Genomic DNA, 19476 nt, shown 5'->3' with positions numbered 1-19476 from the left:
GCAATCGCCGTCAGTCGCCGCTTTTGAGAAGCCGAGGCGAACCTGCACCAGTTCGGGCGCCTTCGCAAGCTTTCGGCCTTGTTCTAGATCACTTCGATTGGGAATTAGGCTGATCGGAAGAGGTCGGCCTAGATCGGGAACTGTTCGGGATTTTTCGGGTGAGACCGAAGCGGCGCTCCGGAGGCCTCGGCCAGGGTTGCCATCGGCAGCACTCGGGAGAGTACTCGGGCAAGATCGGAGAGGGCCTTGGGCAGTTCGTTTCGTCACTCGGGAGCCGTCAAAGAGGCGCTCGGGTGAGATCGGAGACGAAATCTCAATCGGACGGCCTCGGCTCACCTCGCTTCGGTCACCCCCCCCCCGCATCCCCCTCCCCAACATCCCCGGCTAAAGGCCTCTTTGGATGGAGGACTCGGACTCGGCCGCGAAGCAACTGGGCTTGGCTGAGGCCGCGGCGGTAGCTGCCGCCGCTGCAGTTGCGGCGGCCGGAGACGGGTCGGAGCACCAGCAGCCTGTGGAGGCGAGTGGCTCGGGGGCGGAGCCACCAGAGGAAGAGGAGGTGACGGCCGTGACCGTAATGGCGGCGGATGCCGAACACATCGAGATGGGAGCCGAGTCCCTGCCGAGCAGCGACGAGGCCACCGCGGCTGCCTTCGCAGGTCAGCGCACCCGGCGCATGCGCAGAGGCGCCCCGCCAGCCAGTCCGTTCAGCTTCGTTCCTGACGCTTGGCTGGTTCGCGCTCGTGCGCTTCAAGGAGTGTTAATGGACTCCCGCCTGCTTTTGTAACATCACGTTTTGAATGCTCGTATTGCATCAGACACCACTCGCTCTGTGGAAGTACTTCGCACGTTCCTCAGCCGCTATTAGTCAAGTGTATAGAAATCACGTGTACACATGCATATGTGAATCAGCTCTGAGACATAGTATAGTGGAGTCGTCGCTGTCATGGCCGCAATGTTTCATTTCTACAGCTCCCTGAGTCATAGGGCAACTGGACCTTTAATATCGTGGTAGGGAGTCCTTTTGGCCCTCCAGGTGTTGGCCCTGCTGTTTGGTGATGATGGGAGTTGGAATCTCAACGTCCGAAGGGTCACAGGTTTCCCGGCCTGCTTTGACAGCAGCTTGACAAGCAGAAATCTAGCAGATGTACGGACGGTTCCTCTATAGTTCCCAAGGGAGAGCTGTGCCTGTTTAATTTCCGCCTGTCAGCCAACTGAAGAAAGACACAGAGCCCTGCTTTGTAGTGGTTAGATGTGACACAGCAATATAACTTTTCTGTGTGCATTTATACGTTTCATTTTTTAGTTTGCCTCAGGAAATATGGCTGGATATCTGAAACGCATAAAATATCAAAGTAGCATACAATAAAGCTTCACTCGTTTAAAAATTAAACACTTGAAAAAGCAAGTGAAGTAGAAAGTTCTGTAAATACAGGCATACATTGACCTCAGTCATACACTGGGACTAATTTTTGGAACTCAATTAACTTTATTTCTGAGTAGACACACACACATAGGACTGCACTGTAAAAGGGAATAATTTCCCACTGCTATTCACCACTTTACATTTAAGTGCAGTCACTATATTGGTGGCTTATTACTAATTAGTTGTGCTCACTGAGCCAAAAATGTTTGCTTTATGCATTGAAATGCACACCTCAGAGGGAGAGAGATCATGGGGTACCTTACACCTAGATAGTTGGACAAGAAAAACATTTGCAATTACATGCTTTACTGCATGGAATTTATCTGGTCTATGGGAGGCTGTAGCAGAAAATTAAACGTTATTTTGGCCATATTTTACAGAAGTGACTACGGTAACTGTAGCCAACGTGGGTGCCTCTGCAGACAACGTATTCACTACTTCGGTAGCAAATGCAGCATCTATTTCAGGACATGTTCTGGTAAGGTCAGGGTTGATTCATTCTCCAATATTCATTCCTTCATATTTAATATTTTGTGTGTGATAAGTAACATCAAAGCTGTGTGTGTATGTCGCTATGACAATTCATCAATCCAACTGCACAGATGTTGCTTTTACCCAGGGCTTGTGGGATAAATACATTATTGTGTACATTATTGTTTTAATTCCATTATGGGCAATCTTACACATTACACGGAGGAAAACCCAGGTTTGCCAACAAGTGTAGATTCAGCATGAATCAGTGAGTAGCCAATCGCTTGAAAATGTATAAAGCTGCCCTGATGTAGCCATTGACTCTACAATGCCCCCTTTTATATCACTTGTACAAAACTCAATAATGCAATATTGCTTAAGCGGTTCATTATTTGCATAGGCAGCATCTAGAGTCTAGATGCTGGGGACAGAGACCTCTCTCAGTGTTGTATGCCTTATGTTCTGCTTGTAGTTATGGCCCAGGAAAACTCTGGGAACTGTGTCTATGTAACTGCACAATGAATGCTGAGGAAGGGAGATGTGGATTTTTCCTCTCCCCTGTAAATATGCAAATCCACCTTAGATATTGCCATACTAACTTAGAAATCTATAGGCAAACTAATATAAAAGAATAACAACCCTTTCAAGTTGTATCAGCTAAAGCTCTTTCTTCTGCAGTCTGGAAGGACAGCTCTTCAAATTGGAGACAGCTTGAACACTGAGAAAGCCACTCTGATTGTGGTCCACACAGATGGCAGCATCGTAGAGACTGCAGGCTTAAAGGGGTCGTCAGCATCTCTAACATCAGGTATTATGTGGCCTTGCAAAGTTTTTTTTAAAGTGTCATTCCTCAAGTTTAGTTTCATGCCTTGCAATGATAAGGTTATCGTGACAGTTAACTCATAATGTTTGGCTTATCACCTCTTGACGTTTTGTTGGTGTATTTTCTGACTGTTCACTTTTATATCGGAAATGACAGATGAAAGTACTTTGAGTTAGTTCAAGTAGCTAAGGGAATTTTCCAAACTGAGAGATGGAAGGCAAAGAGGATTTTGCGACAGGATGACAAATGCTTATTGAATTTTGGCGAAATAAGTATAATGACTTGGACCCACACTTCCTATGAGTAGATTTCCACTCATCTGATTCTCCCTTCGGGGAAAAGGGCAAAAGAGATGATTTCTATAGATTCCTTCTTTCTCCTGCAACCATCTCTATACCTGGAAAACTTCTTTGTAGGTTGGGAAACCTTCTGGAATGTTGGGGCTGGAGAGGGTATTGGTTAAAATCACCTGCCCCTTCCACCTCTGTTGAACTGGAATCCTTTCCAGGGACAGAATGTTCCCTCATGATCTATGGGAAGACATAGAATTGTAGAGTTGGAAGAGGCCACAAGGATCATCTAGTCCAGCCCCTACAATGCAGGAATCTTTTGCCCAAAGTGGGGCTCAAACCCATCACCCGAGATTAAGAGTCTCATGCTCTACTGACTGAGCTTTCCTACATGTCTTGTTCAATTTAGTATTAATATAAATGTGCATCAGTGTGTGTGTTTACTTTTTGATTACAATGATTACAATTATAGCAACGTGAATAAATTCCATCACAACTGTTTCCTTTGTCTAGTGTTGATTCCAATAAAGTGCAAAAGGAGTCCAGTTTTTCTGAAATGTCTCAATAGAGTTGATTTTTTCATCCCTTAATTGTTTGTATTGTATTATTTTATTCACTACTATTAAATCCAAAATTTTCTTCTTCAAAAACTTACCCATTTCTTAGCCAGATAGCTTCCAAATCTTATCCAGCCATCTTTTCCATTTTCCATGCTTCTGCAATCATTATACAAGCTAAATCTACATGAATCACCAAGATTTGTCTGTGCATGTGTATTTCAATCTCTTTGTGTGTGCTTTTATCTATAAGCATTTATACTTACAACTGTCAACTTACATACTGTATTTTGTTGTTCTTTTCTGCTGTATATGTATTAATACAAAACAATGGATAACAATAAATAAAATGAAATGTTACTCAGACTGCAGGTTCTGTTACTCAGAAGTTATTGTTGCGAGTACTATGTTTACAGAAACCACAGCTCAGTTGGAGTTCTGTATAATGTGTTACAATCAGGCTGTTAGTCCAAGTAAATGGGATTATGTTGGCTTTGATCCAATTATTCAGGTCTAGCATGTTTTTGGTAAATGACAGTTTCAGCAAATATTGAAATAGTAGGCTTTTGCAGGCTTGGAGAAGGACTTGTGATTGCATACTGTGAGTAAAACTATAATTTTGAACATTGAAGAAAATGTATTGACATAACTGATAAGTTTTGTCTCTTTGTTTCTGTATTTAAATCCTTTTTTCTTTTGAAAACCCAGCAGGGCTATCTAAATGACTGCAGGTTGCCTTGAGTAATGACATGAAAGGAAACAATTCAGCTTCAATATCCCATTTGTAGTTCAAAGCTGTTCTTGGCCTGCTGTCTTATTGTTCTCCAGGTGGTGGTGCAATAGCTACTTGGAACACCCAAATGATTTATTGTGCCCTGCCTTTTTTAAAACAAAAACTTCTCTTTCATCTGATGCAGTGTTATGAAATCAGTAAATCAGGGCCAGTTCATATGCTATGACAACAATGTGATTGGCACTGCTGCATGCTTGTATCCCATGTTGCACTAGTAATGGCTGAACTGGGAGAACCATGTGGAAGAAACGTATTGTGTGTCTCCTCTCCATGCTGCTGTGGTTGAATGGAAAGCAACAATGACCTTTGCCCCTTTCCACATGATTTCTGTATTTCAAACAGATGTGCTGTTTGATATACAGAAATATTTGATTTAATATTTGTTTCCTCTTCCTTTGTTAAAGGAACTAGTTCCCAACTAGAGTGGGGGCGGCAGGGGCTGCTCCAGTTGGACTGTCTCCAACACACCACAGAGTCCTCTTTACATTTCATATCATTTATTTGTTCTGGTACTGGAAAAATTGTAAACTGCTCTGGGTGCCTTTGCAGAAAAGCAGTATATTTTGTTCTATTGGTCAGAAGTCACTTTGAGAATCCATGATGTTCTAGTGGCATTTGCCTTCCTGTGGGAAAGGCAGAAGTTAGAACCTGAGTGTGCTGTGTGTGACTTCGTTTTCTTTCCATTAATCCAAAGGGCCTCAGTCTCCTACTACTTTAACGTCTGGGCAAGAAAAAGCAGGAACAAAATACAACTGGGATCCTTCAGTGTATGACAATGAGTTGCCTGTGCGGTGCAGAAATATCAGTGGGATCCTGTACAAAAACAGACTTGGCTCGGGTAAGGTGTCTCTTTCTGATCTGATGGTGATTATAAATCATCTGTGCTCCTTCTCAAAGCCTGAGAGTCAACAGTGAGCAATGTGGCTCAGCCTCTAGTTCCTGTGGTTGTGGCAGGCCAGAATCTTGTTTTGTGAAGAACAGGGGCTCAGCTCTTCCCTCTTCTCTGATAAAATCTGTTTTAAATGTCCTCTGTCAGTGCAAACTACAATTGTACATTGGTTCTTGAACATAAGCCATTCCAGAAATCAGTTTGACTTTCGAAAACCAAGGCGTGGCTTCCGATTGGCTGCAGGAGCTTCCTGCACTCAGTCGGAAGGCGTGTCGGATGTTTGGCTTCCAAAAAACATTTGCAAACCAGAACACTCCCTTCCAGGTTTGCGGCGTTCGGGAGCCAAAACGTACGAGTACCAAGGTGTTCAAAAACCAAGGTACGGCTGTACAGGGTCACTGCATGAGCGGAATTTCCAAACTCCCCTCTTCTCCCCGGTTCATGAGGTTAGGCCAAGTGCCTTCTCTAGGCCCTTGCAAGATCTACAAATAGCAGAGAAAGGCTGTTTCCAAGCTCAGCTGGGCCATCTCTGCACAAAGCAATTCTTAAGCAGGAGCTAAGCTTGTTGTTTTGCCCTCTTCAAGGTGGTCGAGGACGTTGCATTAAACAAGGGGACACTTGGTACAGCCCCACTGAATTTGAAGCTATGGCTGGAAGAGCCAGCAGCAAGGACTGGAAGAGAAGCATCCGCTATGCAGGAAGGCCACTTCAGTGTCTTATTCATGTACGGTGGACTCTCTTTCATTTTTTCTTTTATTTATATCCTACAAAAGTCAGAAGGTCATTCCTCCCTCCCCCTCATCCAGGCACAGAGAAACTGGGCGCAGTGGAAATCCCAATTCTACTCTCAGAAGAGTTGCAACTTGACTCCTGAAGGACCACCGGCACATTTATAGACCTGTAAGATCACTTAGATCAGTGGTTCCCAATTAGGGGTCCGGGGACCCCTGGGGGGTCCACGGAATGCACCCAGGGGGTCTGTGACAGCAGCCCTTGCCTCTCCCCCATTTTTTTTTTTTCATTTTTGCATGGTAATATCACACATTTTATGGTCTGTTACAGCGCTGTGATTTTTCAATATATTGGCCAAAATCAGTTTTGTCATCACACCATGATAATGATTTTGACCAAGCAATATGCAGCAATATATTATTCCTTGCGCAAGGGAGAGCAGGGCAGCCAGTTTAAAGGCAGCACCAATATCACACGGTGATCACCTGAAACATGTTTACATTTTTACTTTGTTAACTATACATTGGAATCTGCTCTGGATCAAAATTGAGTAGTATTCCATGACACCCCCTAGCTACACTAGTGTATCAACTTTTCAGAATTTTCAAAAGTTGGGGGTCCATGGCTTGGCTTTTAAAAAATAGGGGGTCCTCAGTAATTAACTAATTGAGAACCACTGACTTAGATCATCTGGGGAAATTCTGCTCATGCCACCACACCCTGCAGAATATCATAGGGTGCTGACCCGAAAACAGGCATTTTCAGTTGTTCTTTTGTTTTAATGATATGCACTGCTTAGAGATTTTTGAAATATTAAGCCGCTTTTAAATAAAAATAGAAAAAGAAAATGTTAATTCACAAGTAAGCCCCACTAAATGCAGTGGGACTTGCTGCTTGTTATGTGTGAACAGGGCGGCATCAGTACTGTAGTAGTAATAGTAATACAGTAATAATAATAATAATAATAATAATAATAATAATAATAATAATAATAATAAATTATTTATTATTATTATTATTATTATTATTATTATTATTATTATTATTTGTATATTTATATCCTGCCCAGCTGGCTGGGTTTCCCCAGCCAATCTGGGCGGCTTCCAACAAAAGATTAAAAATACATTAAAACATCAGTCATTAAAAATAGTAACAATTAGTAGAGAGAACATGAAGAGAACAGAATGAGAAAGAACAGAATGTTAATTTCCTGGGCAGGTGGCTGGGAGGAACTCCACACTAGGTCTTCCAGGAGTAACTTCAAGAAGGTGCTGGGAACCCTGAACTTGATCTTTTGCTTTGTACAGTAGAGCATAGGATGGGTCTCCAGGTATATTTTCCCCTGATACTTTTCTTTCCTTTCCCCAATTTAGGATGGGATATTAAATCCTCATGCTGCCTCATGCACTTGTGCTGCCTGTTGTGATGACATGAGTTTGGTGAGTGTGCAGCTGCTGTTGTAGAAGCTGACGGGACTCTCTAATGGTACACTGTAGTGCCGTAAGTTTAGGTTATGAGCATCTCAAGAAAGGAATAACTGTAAACTTGATGGATCGAGGTGTGCTTTGCTTAGTAGGGAAAGGCAGAAAGGAAAGGTGGTCTTTTCATATGACAGCTCTTCACTGAGACTTCATTACAGTTGCAGTATCTGACTTTCTGATGGAAGAAATATTATTGAGGATAATTTATCTGTCAACTTACTTATTTGAAAATACACATTCTATTTATACATATATAAGCTCTAGTGTTTTCTAATAAATTAATCTGTCAAGTGGCCTTCATTAAGAGTAAATTAAGCTACTGCAATTATAATCTGTAAGCAACCTGTTCAAATGCACACCTCAGTAAGAACATTTTTACTATGTTTTCTAAAGATCACATGAGATGAGTGTAGAGGCAGCAACAGAAAAAGGCCTGCTCTCTGAGTCTTGTGTGATTGCACACCATGATAACTGTAGGGTCCTCTCCCTAGGACTGTCCAGAGCAGGGGTGGTGAGCCTATGGGCCAGATCAAGCCTGCCAGGCTATTTCTCACGGCCTACTAGCCTCCAGATCAAATTTTACAATGTCAAGGTGGAAATCCACTGTGGCGGTGAAATCAGTCATCTTGTTTCCCTTTGTGCTACTGTCGCTAATAGGTTGGAGTTCTCTGGAAATGGGAAGGAAAGCTCTCATCTGTTCCAGGGTTTCCTAAGAAAGGCTCAGGAATTTTTTTAAAAAAGATTGGGGTCTCTTTTCTGCTTCAGGAGCACTCTGACCTGCTAGTGATGATGGTGCAAAAGGAATAGAGGTGCCTTGCTCAGCTGTGATTTCACCATTGGTAGGAGGGAGGGAGGGATGTGGCAGTGGTCTTGGACAGGACTGGGGTCTGCTCCTTAAAACATGTCTTCCTTTCCTCAAGAAAATCACCCCCTCTTAGATCCAGCGGAAAGGTGGACTTTCTGGCTAAGGAAATGTTCCTTTTTTCAAACAAACAAACAAACAAACAAACAAACAAACAAACAAACCCTACTTTCCACAGTAAAGTAAATTTGGCACTGAGGTCAAACACCGCTACCCACAAGCATCTCTTTCCTCACTCTGGTAGCGCAAATACAATACTGTAATGCTAAATTAAATAATTAGAGGTGGGATGCAACATCCCACTATGACAAGCGTTACATCTGTGCAAACATTTCAGCTTGTCAAACAGAATGACCCCTATCTCCTCCCACCATGTGCTGTTTTGGTGGGACCAATTTCAGGAGGTGCAAGGGGGAAACCTCATTGCACAAGCAGAAGTCCTTGTTTGGGACTTCCACTGACATTGGGTGAATCATTAGGTGAATCCCACCCTGAATAAAAACCATATGCTGCCCTTGCATGATACCCCAAATCATTTGCTTGAGACACAGAGCAAGACAGTTTGACAGAAACAGCCATGGCAGAGAAGCTCTGAGCACTGGTGTTTTCTGCTTGTTACCAGAGTGGTCCTGTGAGACTCTTTGTGCCCTATAAAAGACGGAAAAAAGAAAACGAATTGCCCACAACTCCAGTGAAGAAGGATTCCCCAAAAAACATCACTCTGCTTCCTGGAACTGCTGCTACTACTTGTAAGTCATTCTTGGAATAAACAGCCTTATCAAATGAATCACAATCGTGTGTATATACATCATTTGCATGTTGTAATGTTAAAATAACTTTATAAAAGTTATCCATATGAAATGTCCATCCTCCTTTCTGCTTTCTCACTTTTATTCAGAAAAGCAAGCAATGCTGAGGATTTTTCCTTCAGCAACCAGCAGATGGTCATGGTATGCGTTGCAATGGCAAACACATCAAGGAAGTACTAGCATAATGTATTATCTAAAATTTGAGTATTTAGATTAAGTTTTTATATTACTTCTTCTGGATTGTTTTTTCTGTCAGTGGTGTCAGAGGAGGGCTGTGTCTGTTTTTTTTGAAATGCAATGGAAGTTTGACTATGAGTTAGTGCAAGAGTGGCTGAGCTGTGCTCTCCAAATGTTGCTGGATTCCCAACTCCCATCAGCTCCAGCCAGCGTAGCCAGTAATCGAGGATGATTAGAGTTGTCTACAGATATCTGGAGGGCCACAGTCACCCCTGAGTTAGTGGCCTGGTTTCTGCAACTTGGAAGCAGAAATGAAGAGACCTCTAGCTGATTGGTATTAGCATTTCACTAATATCTGGAAAACGTTTTTACACTTTTTTTAGTCACTGTGACTCCTTCAGGACAGATCACTACCTCTGGCACTCTGACCTTTGACCGTACATCAAGCGTTGAGGCCACAGCTATTATATCAGAAAGCCCATCCCAAGGTGATGTTTTTACTGGTACGTCTGGTAAGTAAAATAAGTAATTCACACATGTATGCACATGTGATTGGGATACTTGTGTGGAATTGTAGATGCCTAAGGCTAACAGTTCAGATTTAGGGATCCAGCAAGCTGCTTCAGCCACTGTGATAAGCCACAGTTTATCCTGCGCAACTCAAACAAGCCAAAGTATAGTTTGTTGTGTCATTTGAACCTGGACCGTGGTTTGTTTCAAACAAACTGCAAGGGATAAGCTCAGAAATAAACTAAGGGTTGCTCTTGGTTAATTTGTGCTATACTGTTTGCTATTTGTGGTTTGCTTGTTTCAAAGAAACCATGGCATGGGTTTGAATGACATGAAACACTATGCTGTGGCTTATTTGAGCCACATGGGGGGACCCACACAGCAGGAGTAGAGGTATGTTCATGAGTAAACCATAGTTTAAGATGAACTGGTTTAGACAAATCTGGCCAATGTCTAAGAAAATTGGAAGACAGCAACTCACATGACTTTACACTGCAATCCTATGGATGTCTACTTAAAATAAATCCTAAACTGAGTTTAGTGAGACTTAATCTCATGTAAATGTGTATAGGATTACAGTTGACCAGTGGAATCCTAGGGGAGTATATTCAGAAGTAAGCCCTATTGATTTCAGTGGGATTTACTTCCAGGAAATTGTGTTTATGATTGCAGCCTTTAGCAATATCATAATAAACATTATGCCCAATTCACACAGGACCTTTTTTCCTACATGCAAGCATGTAGTTGTTAAATTGGGTATACGAATACAGAGAGCAGATAACAGCAATTTTAATGAGTTGAAATATTTCTCCATATGAATGAGTATTGGCTTGAGACCACTGACCTTTATTGAAAAGGTTCTATGCTGTAAGGGTAAGTAAACTTAATAAAACATACTCCCCATGAAATGTCAACGTCTCAGAAGTGGTTGAAAAATGGATTTAGATTTGATAATGTTTTTAAAAAATTAGGGAATCTAAGCATTTCTGATCAAATTTTAGAGTGACAGGTCAGTTAAAGGGATAAAATTCTGGTTGTTTGCACAAGGATGCCTGCAAATCCTTAGTAAGTCATTTTGGATAAGCATTACTACTATTTTTTTTAAAGGAAAAACAGCAGATGCTAGAATTTTGGTATTTATTTAGAATAAGGAACTTACTTATCTGAATTATTGATTGTCCACATTCTGAATTCCAGTTTTAATCCTCCATACTGAAGCTGAAACTTTATGCTAAACTATTAAATACATATTTTCAGTCTTGCTTGTCTTACAAGAGAAACAATTCAGTTCATTACTGGTTGATTGCTGTTATGAGGGACCCAGCTATTTAAATAACACACTTTGCAAAGAAAAATCTGTGGAGTCTAATCTAAGTCTTCGCATTGCTCTTTAACAAAGAGTGATATGAGCTCTTCAGTTCACATTGTTTCCAAAATAATTCCAGCTGCTGCTCATTCCTTTTCGTACTGTAATCTTGCATCTTGGGTACTCATATCAAAAGTGTAAAATCAAAACCAAATGATGAATTCTTTTCATGAGTCCTGATTTTCCTTCTCCCTCCCTCCCCCCAGTAGTACAAGACACAAACGTTCAGCAGCCTTGCCGGGTCAGACATCCAGAGCCTCACTACCCAAGTTATCAGGACAATTGTCAAATCTCCGCATTCCCAGAAGCAGCACTGCCAACTTCTCATCCCAAACTTGGTAAGTTTCATCCCAAAGAGCTAAGTGAGAGATCAGGCATTGCAATGGAACTCCCCTTCCCCCTGTGGTTCCCCAGTCTGCATTAGGGCTGGGCGATAGCTGCTTTCCAACATCGTAATATACTGCCAGCTAAACATCATGGTATGGCACGTATATCACGATTTTGGAAAGGAATTGGGAAGGAACAAGGCAGTTGCCGGCCACCGTGTGCAGCTTCTGCCTCATCCAGAGTGCCGTCTCCTCCATCGCCCAGCGCCGCCCGTGTCAAGGCAGCAGTGGATGAGGCAGATGTGTAAATGCTCCATCACATGCCTGCCACACCCGATGCCTTGGCATGGGCCGGGTGGGGTGGGCAAACAGGCTGCCTGTCCCAAATGAGACAAGCAGTCCGCTCACAACTCCCCCTGCCAAAGCAGTGGCAGCAGCTAAAGCAGCATTCGCCGCTGCCTTGAAATGGGTGGGGGGCGCAGGAGGAAGGAGCTTGTTTGTGCTCCTTAGCCGGGGGTGGGGCAAGAAGCTTCCCACTCCCCATCTGAGCAGCCTCAATCCTTCTTCTCACACGTGAGCAGGAGAAGGATCGGGGCTCTCTCAAATGGGGAGCGGGAGCACTTTAATGGAGCCCGACCCTGCTGTTGGATCGTGTGAGCCGGTGGCTAGTTGGGGGCTCCATAAAACTGCTTGGCTGAGGCAAGGGCAGTGGTGTGCCCATCACCCAAGCAGTTTAAAAAAGCGAGGGAGGAACAAGCTGTATCAGCGCCTCGCCAATGTTGCTTGTTTCTCCCTCTGCTCTGGTATGAGGACAGATCGCGATGGCGGTTTCACTCAACAGTATATCGCTGGTGAAACCGCCGCTGTTCCTGAGTCCCTCTGCCTCCAGCACCTCGCTGCAGCGTGTTTCTCCTCTGGGCACTGGTAGCAGAGGGACTCGGGAGGCAGCAGTTTCACCCATGATGTACCACTGAGGGAAGCCATCATTGCGGTCTCCCCCTTAGACCGGTCCTGGGCGATACATTGATATATTGCCCAGGCCTAGTCTGCTTCAGGGAGTCCCCCCAAGTACCAGGTTTTGTGGGGTCTGCATTGGGAAAGGAGGAAAATTCTTGTCTGCGCAACTGGAAACTAATTGTGTAAGTAAGACATCTTAACAACATTTCACCTTAGATGCATATGTCAATATCAGCTTTCTTCAATAAGGGACTAGTTTGATTTTGATGCGTTTTCGTCAAGTTCCCTTTTGGAAGTCGTAAATAGCACAACTTTTGGAGTTCTCAGTATGTTTTATAGTGCTTGCTAGCTAACCTCTCCACAGATTGGAGGGGTGGATAGGGAATCAGGAGAAGGGTGGGGGTGTGTGAATACAGTTTCAGATACAAAATGCAGCAGCATTGTGGCCCAATACTTTAGCAGGGCATGTGCTGAGTGTTTTGTTGTATACTGGTCAGGAGACAGATGTTTTGGAGGCTAGAGGCCCTGTGACCAGGCTTTTATTGGGTTCAGACTGCTAACCAGCTCAAATATGGGTAAGCTCCTAGCATTTCCAGCCACACTGGCTAATCTTGTTTTCTCCTTCTCCAGAGGCTAGGATCTGAACCAATAGCTCCAAGTCACAAGAAAAGAGATTGCTAAGGAGTTGTAGTCCAACAACATCAGGAGGGCTATAGGTTCCTCCCACTGCTTTGATCTCTGTCTGAATAGGGAATCTATTAATTTGGCCATCCCAGGGGATTTATGAAACCTGTCAGTTTCTGGAATACATTGGGGGCTGTTCCAGTGGTACCATTCTGTTGATTCTCTGGAAGAAACCTCGTTATTGATTCAACTGCATTTGGACTTTCGCCCACAAGTCTGGTGCCATGGTTTGTAGATGAACTGCAGGCTGAGTGGCAGTTTTGGTGTCAGCTGAAGCACATGGCAAAAACTCACACTGAGTCTGACTGAACATGTCATAGAGCCCATGTGTAGGCCTATAAGGTGGTGGTGGTGGTGATGATAGTAAAGGGGTTATACTTTCTCAGCACCATGGCATTAGCAGAATCACATCCAGTCGAGTTCTTTAGGGTTATTCACTGAGCAAAGAAAGAACAAAAACCTCTGGTGGTGGCTGTGATATTGCATGGTGTGGCTCTTAATAAGATTTTATTTCCCTCGTGACCTCTTAAACCTTCCTTTTTCATTCACTTCTGAGCACACTGTTGAGCATTGGTTATTCTAAAGAGCAAGTGCATTAGAAAAAAAGCCCATTAACTGGGCATGACTACAGAAGTAAGAAACACTTATGGAAAGATCAGGCAATCAAATGTCAAGCTTTGTTCCTCAAGAAACATAGTAGCTGAAAGAAAGCATAGTAGCTGAAAGCCGTTGCTTCTGCAAATATATGGAAGACAGGGATGTTTTACTGAATCAAATTAACTACAATCCTATTGATACAGTTGAGCAAACATCTGTTTCATTTACTAACTTAATAAAAGCTTTGGGGTTTACATTTTGATTCTCTAATTCATGGCTTTAACTTTGAAACTTGCACCCATTGCAGTATGGTTAAAGTCTAATACATGCTAAATAATTGCTACGCAAGTTTGTATTTAAAACGTAGTTAGCATTTTTAAATGATTTGGGGGAACTGGAAGCATACTTGGTGTAAAGACATATTATTTCTTGCAGAGTTTTCTGGATGAAAACTGGAATTTAAAAATGTTTTGATCTGATCTGTACACTTGTGTAATTATGCCTTTAAGGCTATACTCCTACTAACAGCTGCCTAGGAGTAGGATTGAACTCAGAGAGACTTGCTTTTGAGTAGACATAGATAGGATTACATGCAAATATTTGTGTCTATATTGTGACACACCTAACAGTGGGGCTTACTTCTGAGCAAACAAGCAAGAGTCTGACATTCTCTGGGGGACCCTTTGCCAACTGCTCCTTTTGCGGCATAAGTATTGTGGGCAGCTGGCATCACAAAGCAGGCAGCTTTGTTTCTTCTGTGGGGGCTTGTGTAGGGGCCCCATGCAAACACTGTTGAAAACAGTTGTGGCTTGTGTAACCACAGTGAGCTGATTAGTTTCAGCTTGCACACACACACACACACACACACACACACACACACGTCTTTCCTTTGCAGACCAAGTGCTTCATTGCTCATGTTTCTGTACCCATCACCACCCAATTTTTTTCAATGATGCAGCAGTGGAGAACAGCTTGACTTAATCTCCCTACTCCTGGTCCCTCAACAAAGCTGTTCTAAAGCTTATTTGGTATTCAGCCCGTGTTCTTGCATTTGCCAGAGGCTCAGAGCTGGTAACATGATTAGTGCATGATCAATGTCCCATTAAAAGATGCCATTAAGGCTACAGTCCTGTGAACACTTTTCTGGTTAAGGCCCATTGAACATGGTGGAACTTTTGCCTGAGTGAACATGGATAGGACTGTATTGTAAAAGAAGTCCCTGCTGTCCTTCCGGGTTGCAAGATGAAGTGGCTGCGTGTTGCTTCTGGGAAGACGCACAAAGCTCTGACTTTTGCTGGATCTCTGCAGAAAGTGACTTCCAAAGCTTGGAAAGGGACTACTGAGTATGCAGTAACACTTATAGTTTTGATATCTGTGCTTTTGGAACTCCCTCCAGGAACTTAGGTTTGCTAGCGGTATGAAATTTTGATTAGGTTGTAGGTAATTCTGAACCTCTAAAGGGGCAGAGAGGTGAACCAAAGCAGTTACAGACTAAAGTTGCTACTATACAGTAGGCTTCCAACTGAACTTGAACCAAAGTATCTTAATGGATTTCTTTTGATTTTCAGTATTGACCTCACTTCCTGCCCTGGCTGTGCCACCTGCCACCCCCACCAAAACCATATCGGCTTCCGTGGTGAATGGTCTTGAAGTGACAGAGCAGCGGAGTTGGCTGTACCTTGAGGAGACGGTCAACTCCCTTCTCAGCACAGCTCAGCAGCTGAAGACTCTGATCGAGCAAGCTAAGCAGGCCAGCTCTTCCTTCAGAGAAGCTGCTGTCACTCAAGCAAAAATTCAAGCTGATGTGGAGAGGAAAGAGGTAACTATGTTTGTGGAATGACAACACAATTCTAGCTCTAAATAGGTCTGCAGCCGACTTGCTCAGGTGGCAAGTTGATAGCCTTCACAGTTTCTTTTATGCCATAGTGGAAGGCTGCCTATCATGGAACTTCTTAAGTTTAGATTGTACTCTTCAATTTGATGCAGAAAGTACCTGTACTTTGAATGACTGGAGTTTGATTTTAATGAAAATTGTAACACTGTCTTTAGCAATAATAAAACAACAACCACACCGTTTTTACATCAAGATCCATGGGTGTTTGCTATTTGCCAGAACAGATCTAAGCTGTGGTCCACTTTCACAGATTCCAGCTGTAGGCAGAATAAATAATCATTGCAATTATTTTGCACAACTATACCGTTTACTGCATATAGACATTCACATAAAATTACATTTTTTATTTTTATTTTTACAAGGTTGGGGTGAGTGGAGCAGGATGAGGTTGGGATGAAAATGGCCAGCACAGGGGAAAGAAGCGATGTAATAGGAATAGGTTTAGGAACTATAAGGACACTAAGGCCCGGTCACTACCTAGTTCTAACCTTGGTCTTTTGTCCAGACGATATGCACACACTTCTATGCAACCATGGTGGCTAAAACTTCATAGAGCCAGTGAGATGCAGTGGACAGAGTATTTGAATTGCTGTGCTGGCTTTGGAGCAGCTAGCAGCCATAAAAGCATCCTATGGGAGTGGGATATAAGACATGTCACCCTCTTTTTGTACCAACTGTATTGGCACCTATTCATTTCCAAGCACAATTCCAAGTGATGGTTTTTGACCTATAAAGACCTAAACAAGTTGGGACTAGGTTTCCTGAAGAATCACCCTCCTCCATATAATCCTGAGCTGAGATATTGCTGTTTCTTCAGCTATCTGTAAGGTAACAGCATGCACAAGGCCATTTCTATGCTATCTGTCCCTTCCCACCCCGCCTCTGGAACTCCCACCTCCAGGATATCTGAATGGCTCCTTCGCTGCTTGTGTTAGAAGGACATTTTAACACTTTAAACATGTATTAAAACGCTTTTGAGCCCTCTAGGATTTTACTGTTTCTTGCTTTTTTTATTTCACGGCATGCCACTCTGAACTCCTATGGAATGGCATATAAAAAATTATTAATACATTAATAAACAAAGGTCACGCAATGGCCTTGGGCAGGGATGTCAAAGGATTGCTGACCAAAAATCCCCCAGGAACCTCAGAGGTCAGACGTGATGGTAGTTATTAGACCAGGAGTGCATTACCTTTTAGGGGCCAGTGGTCTCATTGTCTTGTGGTCAACCACCAGGGGCAAAGGGCTGTATGTCAAAGTGGGTGTGGCCATTTTTTAAAAAAACAAATCTAATGTAATTAAATTGATTGATTGAATAAAATGATAAAATTTGGGGAAGTCTTGGGTAATCACAAAAACATTTTGGCACCACAGAATCGCAGTAGGGGACGATAGGAGTGATCAGTAATTTTTTTAAAAAAAGAATTTGGTGGGCATTTGGGTGTGTGTGCAAAACAATTGTTGGTATCACCGGGATGGGGGCGGCTATGGGAGCATTCAGTCAGTAAAAAGATTTTTTTCAAAATTATTACAGTGGTACCTCGGGTTAGAGACGCTTCAGGTTACAGACGCTTCAGGTTACAGACTCCACTAACCCAGAAATAGTACCTCAGGTTAAGAACTTTGCTTCAGGATGAGAACAGAGATCGCGTGGTGGTGGCGTGGCGGCAGCGGGAGGCCCCATTAGCTAAAGTGGTACCTCAGGTTAAGAACAGTTTCCGGTTAAGAACAGACCTCCAAAATGAATTAAGTTCTTAACCCAAGGTACCACTGTATTATTATTATTATTATTATTGGACAAATTTGGGGGTGGGCTTTGAAGGTCTACAAAAACCCCTCCTGGTATCACAGCAGGGGACATACAGGAGTAGTCGGAAAAATGCAGGGGGGGGGGGGGAGGAGTGGAATCTACCCTACCAACCCGACACAGAGGGCATTTGGGTTGTAGTTCAAAGACTGTTCAGCACATGCCTTTTTTCTCCCTTGATAGTTGCATTGTCAGCTGATGCCTTGCACGTATCTCTGGGAACCGTGCCTCACATTCCACCAAACACAGGGCTTTACATTTGCTTCACAATGATTGCTTCAGCTAGCCCTATACATGCAGCAGAATAAAAGGACAGGCTCCTGGTAACTTGAGGCTGCAGGCACAGGGTCTGCTGTTTTGAAATGCTCCTTTACATTAAAAACTTCCTGAAAATGGATAATGCATGACGGGCAATGGGACTGGACTTGAACATTTCTCCTGTGCATTGGTGGGGAGCAGAGGGAAGTAATCAGTAGTGGCAGGCACGCACATATTCCTATTATACTTACAGACCCAGCTTAAGTGTGCAGAAGGCAAGGGATGTGTGAACCATGCAATGGCTTCTTTCCAGGATATTCATTGGCTTAAACATCTTGGTTAGGAGAAGACAGCAACTCATGACCCGGAAATTACGAGTCATATATGAAGGAGATAATATTGCCATGTAGATTAAGTTGTTAATGAGCGGAAATGAAACAAGCTGGTTTCATAAATGCAGGCATTTAATTGGTGGCAGAGAGAAAAGCCGCTCTTTTCTGTGCCATGGAAGTCATTTTCTCCTGTTTCGATACTTGGAGAATTCATACCCGTCAAATGAACTTTTCGGTTTCATTTTATCTGAGACTCAAAAAAGAATTAATCCCACCCTTTCCTGTACACATAAAAATATACGGCTGTCATTGCACAGCTCCCATTAGAGGATTTGCAGTGCCACATCACAACCCTGGACTTGCAGCAAGTCATGGTGGGATAGGGGAACAAAGGAGAAGGCAAGTTGCACAACACCAGTGTCCATGGCATGGGAGTGAGGAGGTAGAGACACCAAGAGGAAAACTGTGGTTTTAAACAACAGAACAGAGTTTACATTCATAAGGCCAGGGGTTCCTGCCACCCCCTCCCCATCGCTCTGGATCCTCCTGTGCCCCCTGGAAATCTGCTCCTGAGAGTTGGGTGGTCCTTCGAAATGTGTGTGTTGGGTTGCAGGTGAGGGGAGAGGCTGCAGATAGAGAGGAGAGCTGGGGGAAATCACCCACCCATCCCAACTGCATGCAATTCAAGAAATAGAAGACAATGTGCTTTATTACGATGGTGGGACACAGGTGGCGCTGTGGTCTAAACCACTGAGCCTCTTGGGCTTGCCTATCAGAAGGTCAGCGGTTCGAATCCCTGCGATGGGGTGAGTTCCCGTTGCTCTGTCCCAGCTCCTACCTACCTAGCAGTTTGAAAGCACGTCAAAGTGCAAGTAGATAAATAGGTATCACTGTGGCGGGAAGGTAAACAGTCTTCCGTGCACTCTGGTTTCTGTCAGGGAATTCTGCTGCACCAGAAGTGGTTTAGTCATGCGAGCCACATGACCAGGAAAGCTGTCTGTGGACAAATGCTGGCTCCCTCGGCCTGAAAGCGAGATGAGTGCCACAGCCCATAGTCGCCATTGATTGGACTTAACCGTCCAGGGGTCCTTTACTTACTTTTTTTTTTACTATTACTGTGGTGTTGCATTACATGAGGACTGTTAGAGCAATAGTTTCCTCACCAGTCATTCATGAAAAACATTTCTGCTACCCAGGCTGCTACCTGTTAAGTTATATACCAGCTTGAGCCTGAGGACATGGTGTGTGACTGTTGTAATTACCTTCCAGAGTTATGTGCTTTAATAAAACACAGTCAGAAACTGCTGTCCCGAAATATGAGAAAAAAGGTAGTTAGGTGACTATTCAATCTGACATTTCTTTTAAACATTCCTCTATAGTATTTGAATTTTTCTAAGATAATTGAACATTTCATACATCTAGGTTTTCTGAAGGGGTA

At 43.3% G+C, this 19476-nt stretch overlaps 1 protein-coding gene across 10 annotated transcripts in view; it reads left to right on the top strand.

Moving 5' to 3' along the window:
• Positions 1-400: 400 nt before the first annotated feature.
• The window catches only part of DEAF1 (DEAF1 transcription factor), a gene marked incomplete at its 5' end in the record, with an annotated part of 30734 nt that continues 11658 nt past the window's right edge, over positions 401-19476 (top strand). For 4 of the 10 annotated variants that reach the window (XR_014508075.1, XM_083427972.1, XM_083427968.1 and 1 more), the window contains 10 exons: positions 401-656; positions 1804-1901; positions 2573-2702; positions 5052-5195; positions 5831-5970; positions 7352-7417; positions 8944-9070; positions 9691-9819; positions 11390-11521; positions 15316-15566. Coding sequence is in view for 6 of the 10 variants with exons in the window: in XM_083427972.1 (XP_083284098.1) it covers positions 401-656; positions 1804-1901; positions 2573-2702; positions 5052-5195; positions 5831-5970; positions 7352-7417; positions 8944-9070; positions 9691-9819; positions 11390-11521; positions 15316-15566 (1473 nt within the window). The remainder of the gene's footprint in view (positions 657-1803; positions 1902-2572; positions 2703-5051; positions 5196-5830; positions 5971-7351; positions 7418-8943; positions 9071-9690; positions 9820-11389; positions 11522-15315; positions 15567-19476) is intronic. The other 6 variants (XR_014508074.1, XR_014508076.1, XM_083427970.1 and 3 more) reach the window with 3 other exon arrangements.

The sequence above is a fragment of the Podarcis tiliguerta genome (genome assembly GCF_965153285.1).
Source record: "Podarcis tiliguerta genome assembly, chromosome: 1".
In the NCBI taxonomy this organism is placed as follows: Eukaryota; Metazoa; Chordata; class Lepidosauria; order Squamata; family Lacertidae; genus Podarcis; species Podarcis tiliguerta.
This window is presented reverse-complemented; position numbering and strand designations above follow the sequence as displayed.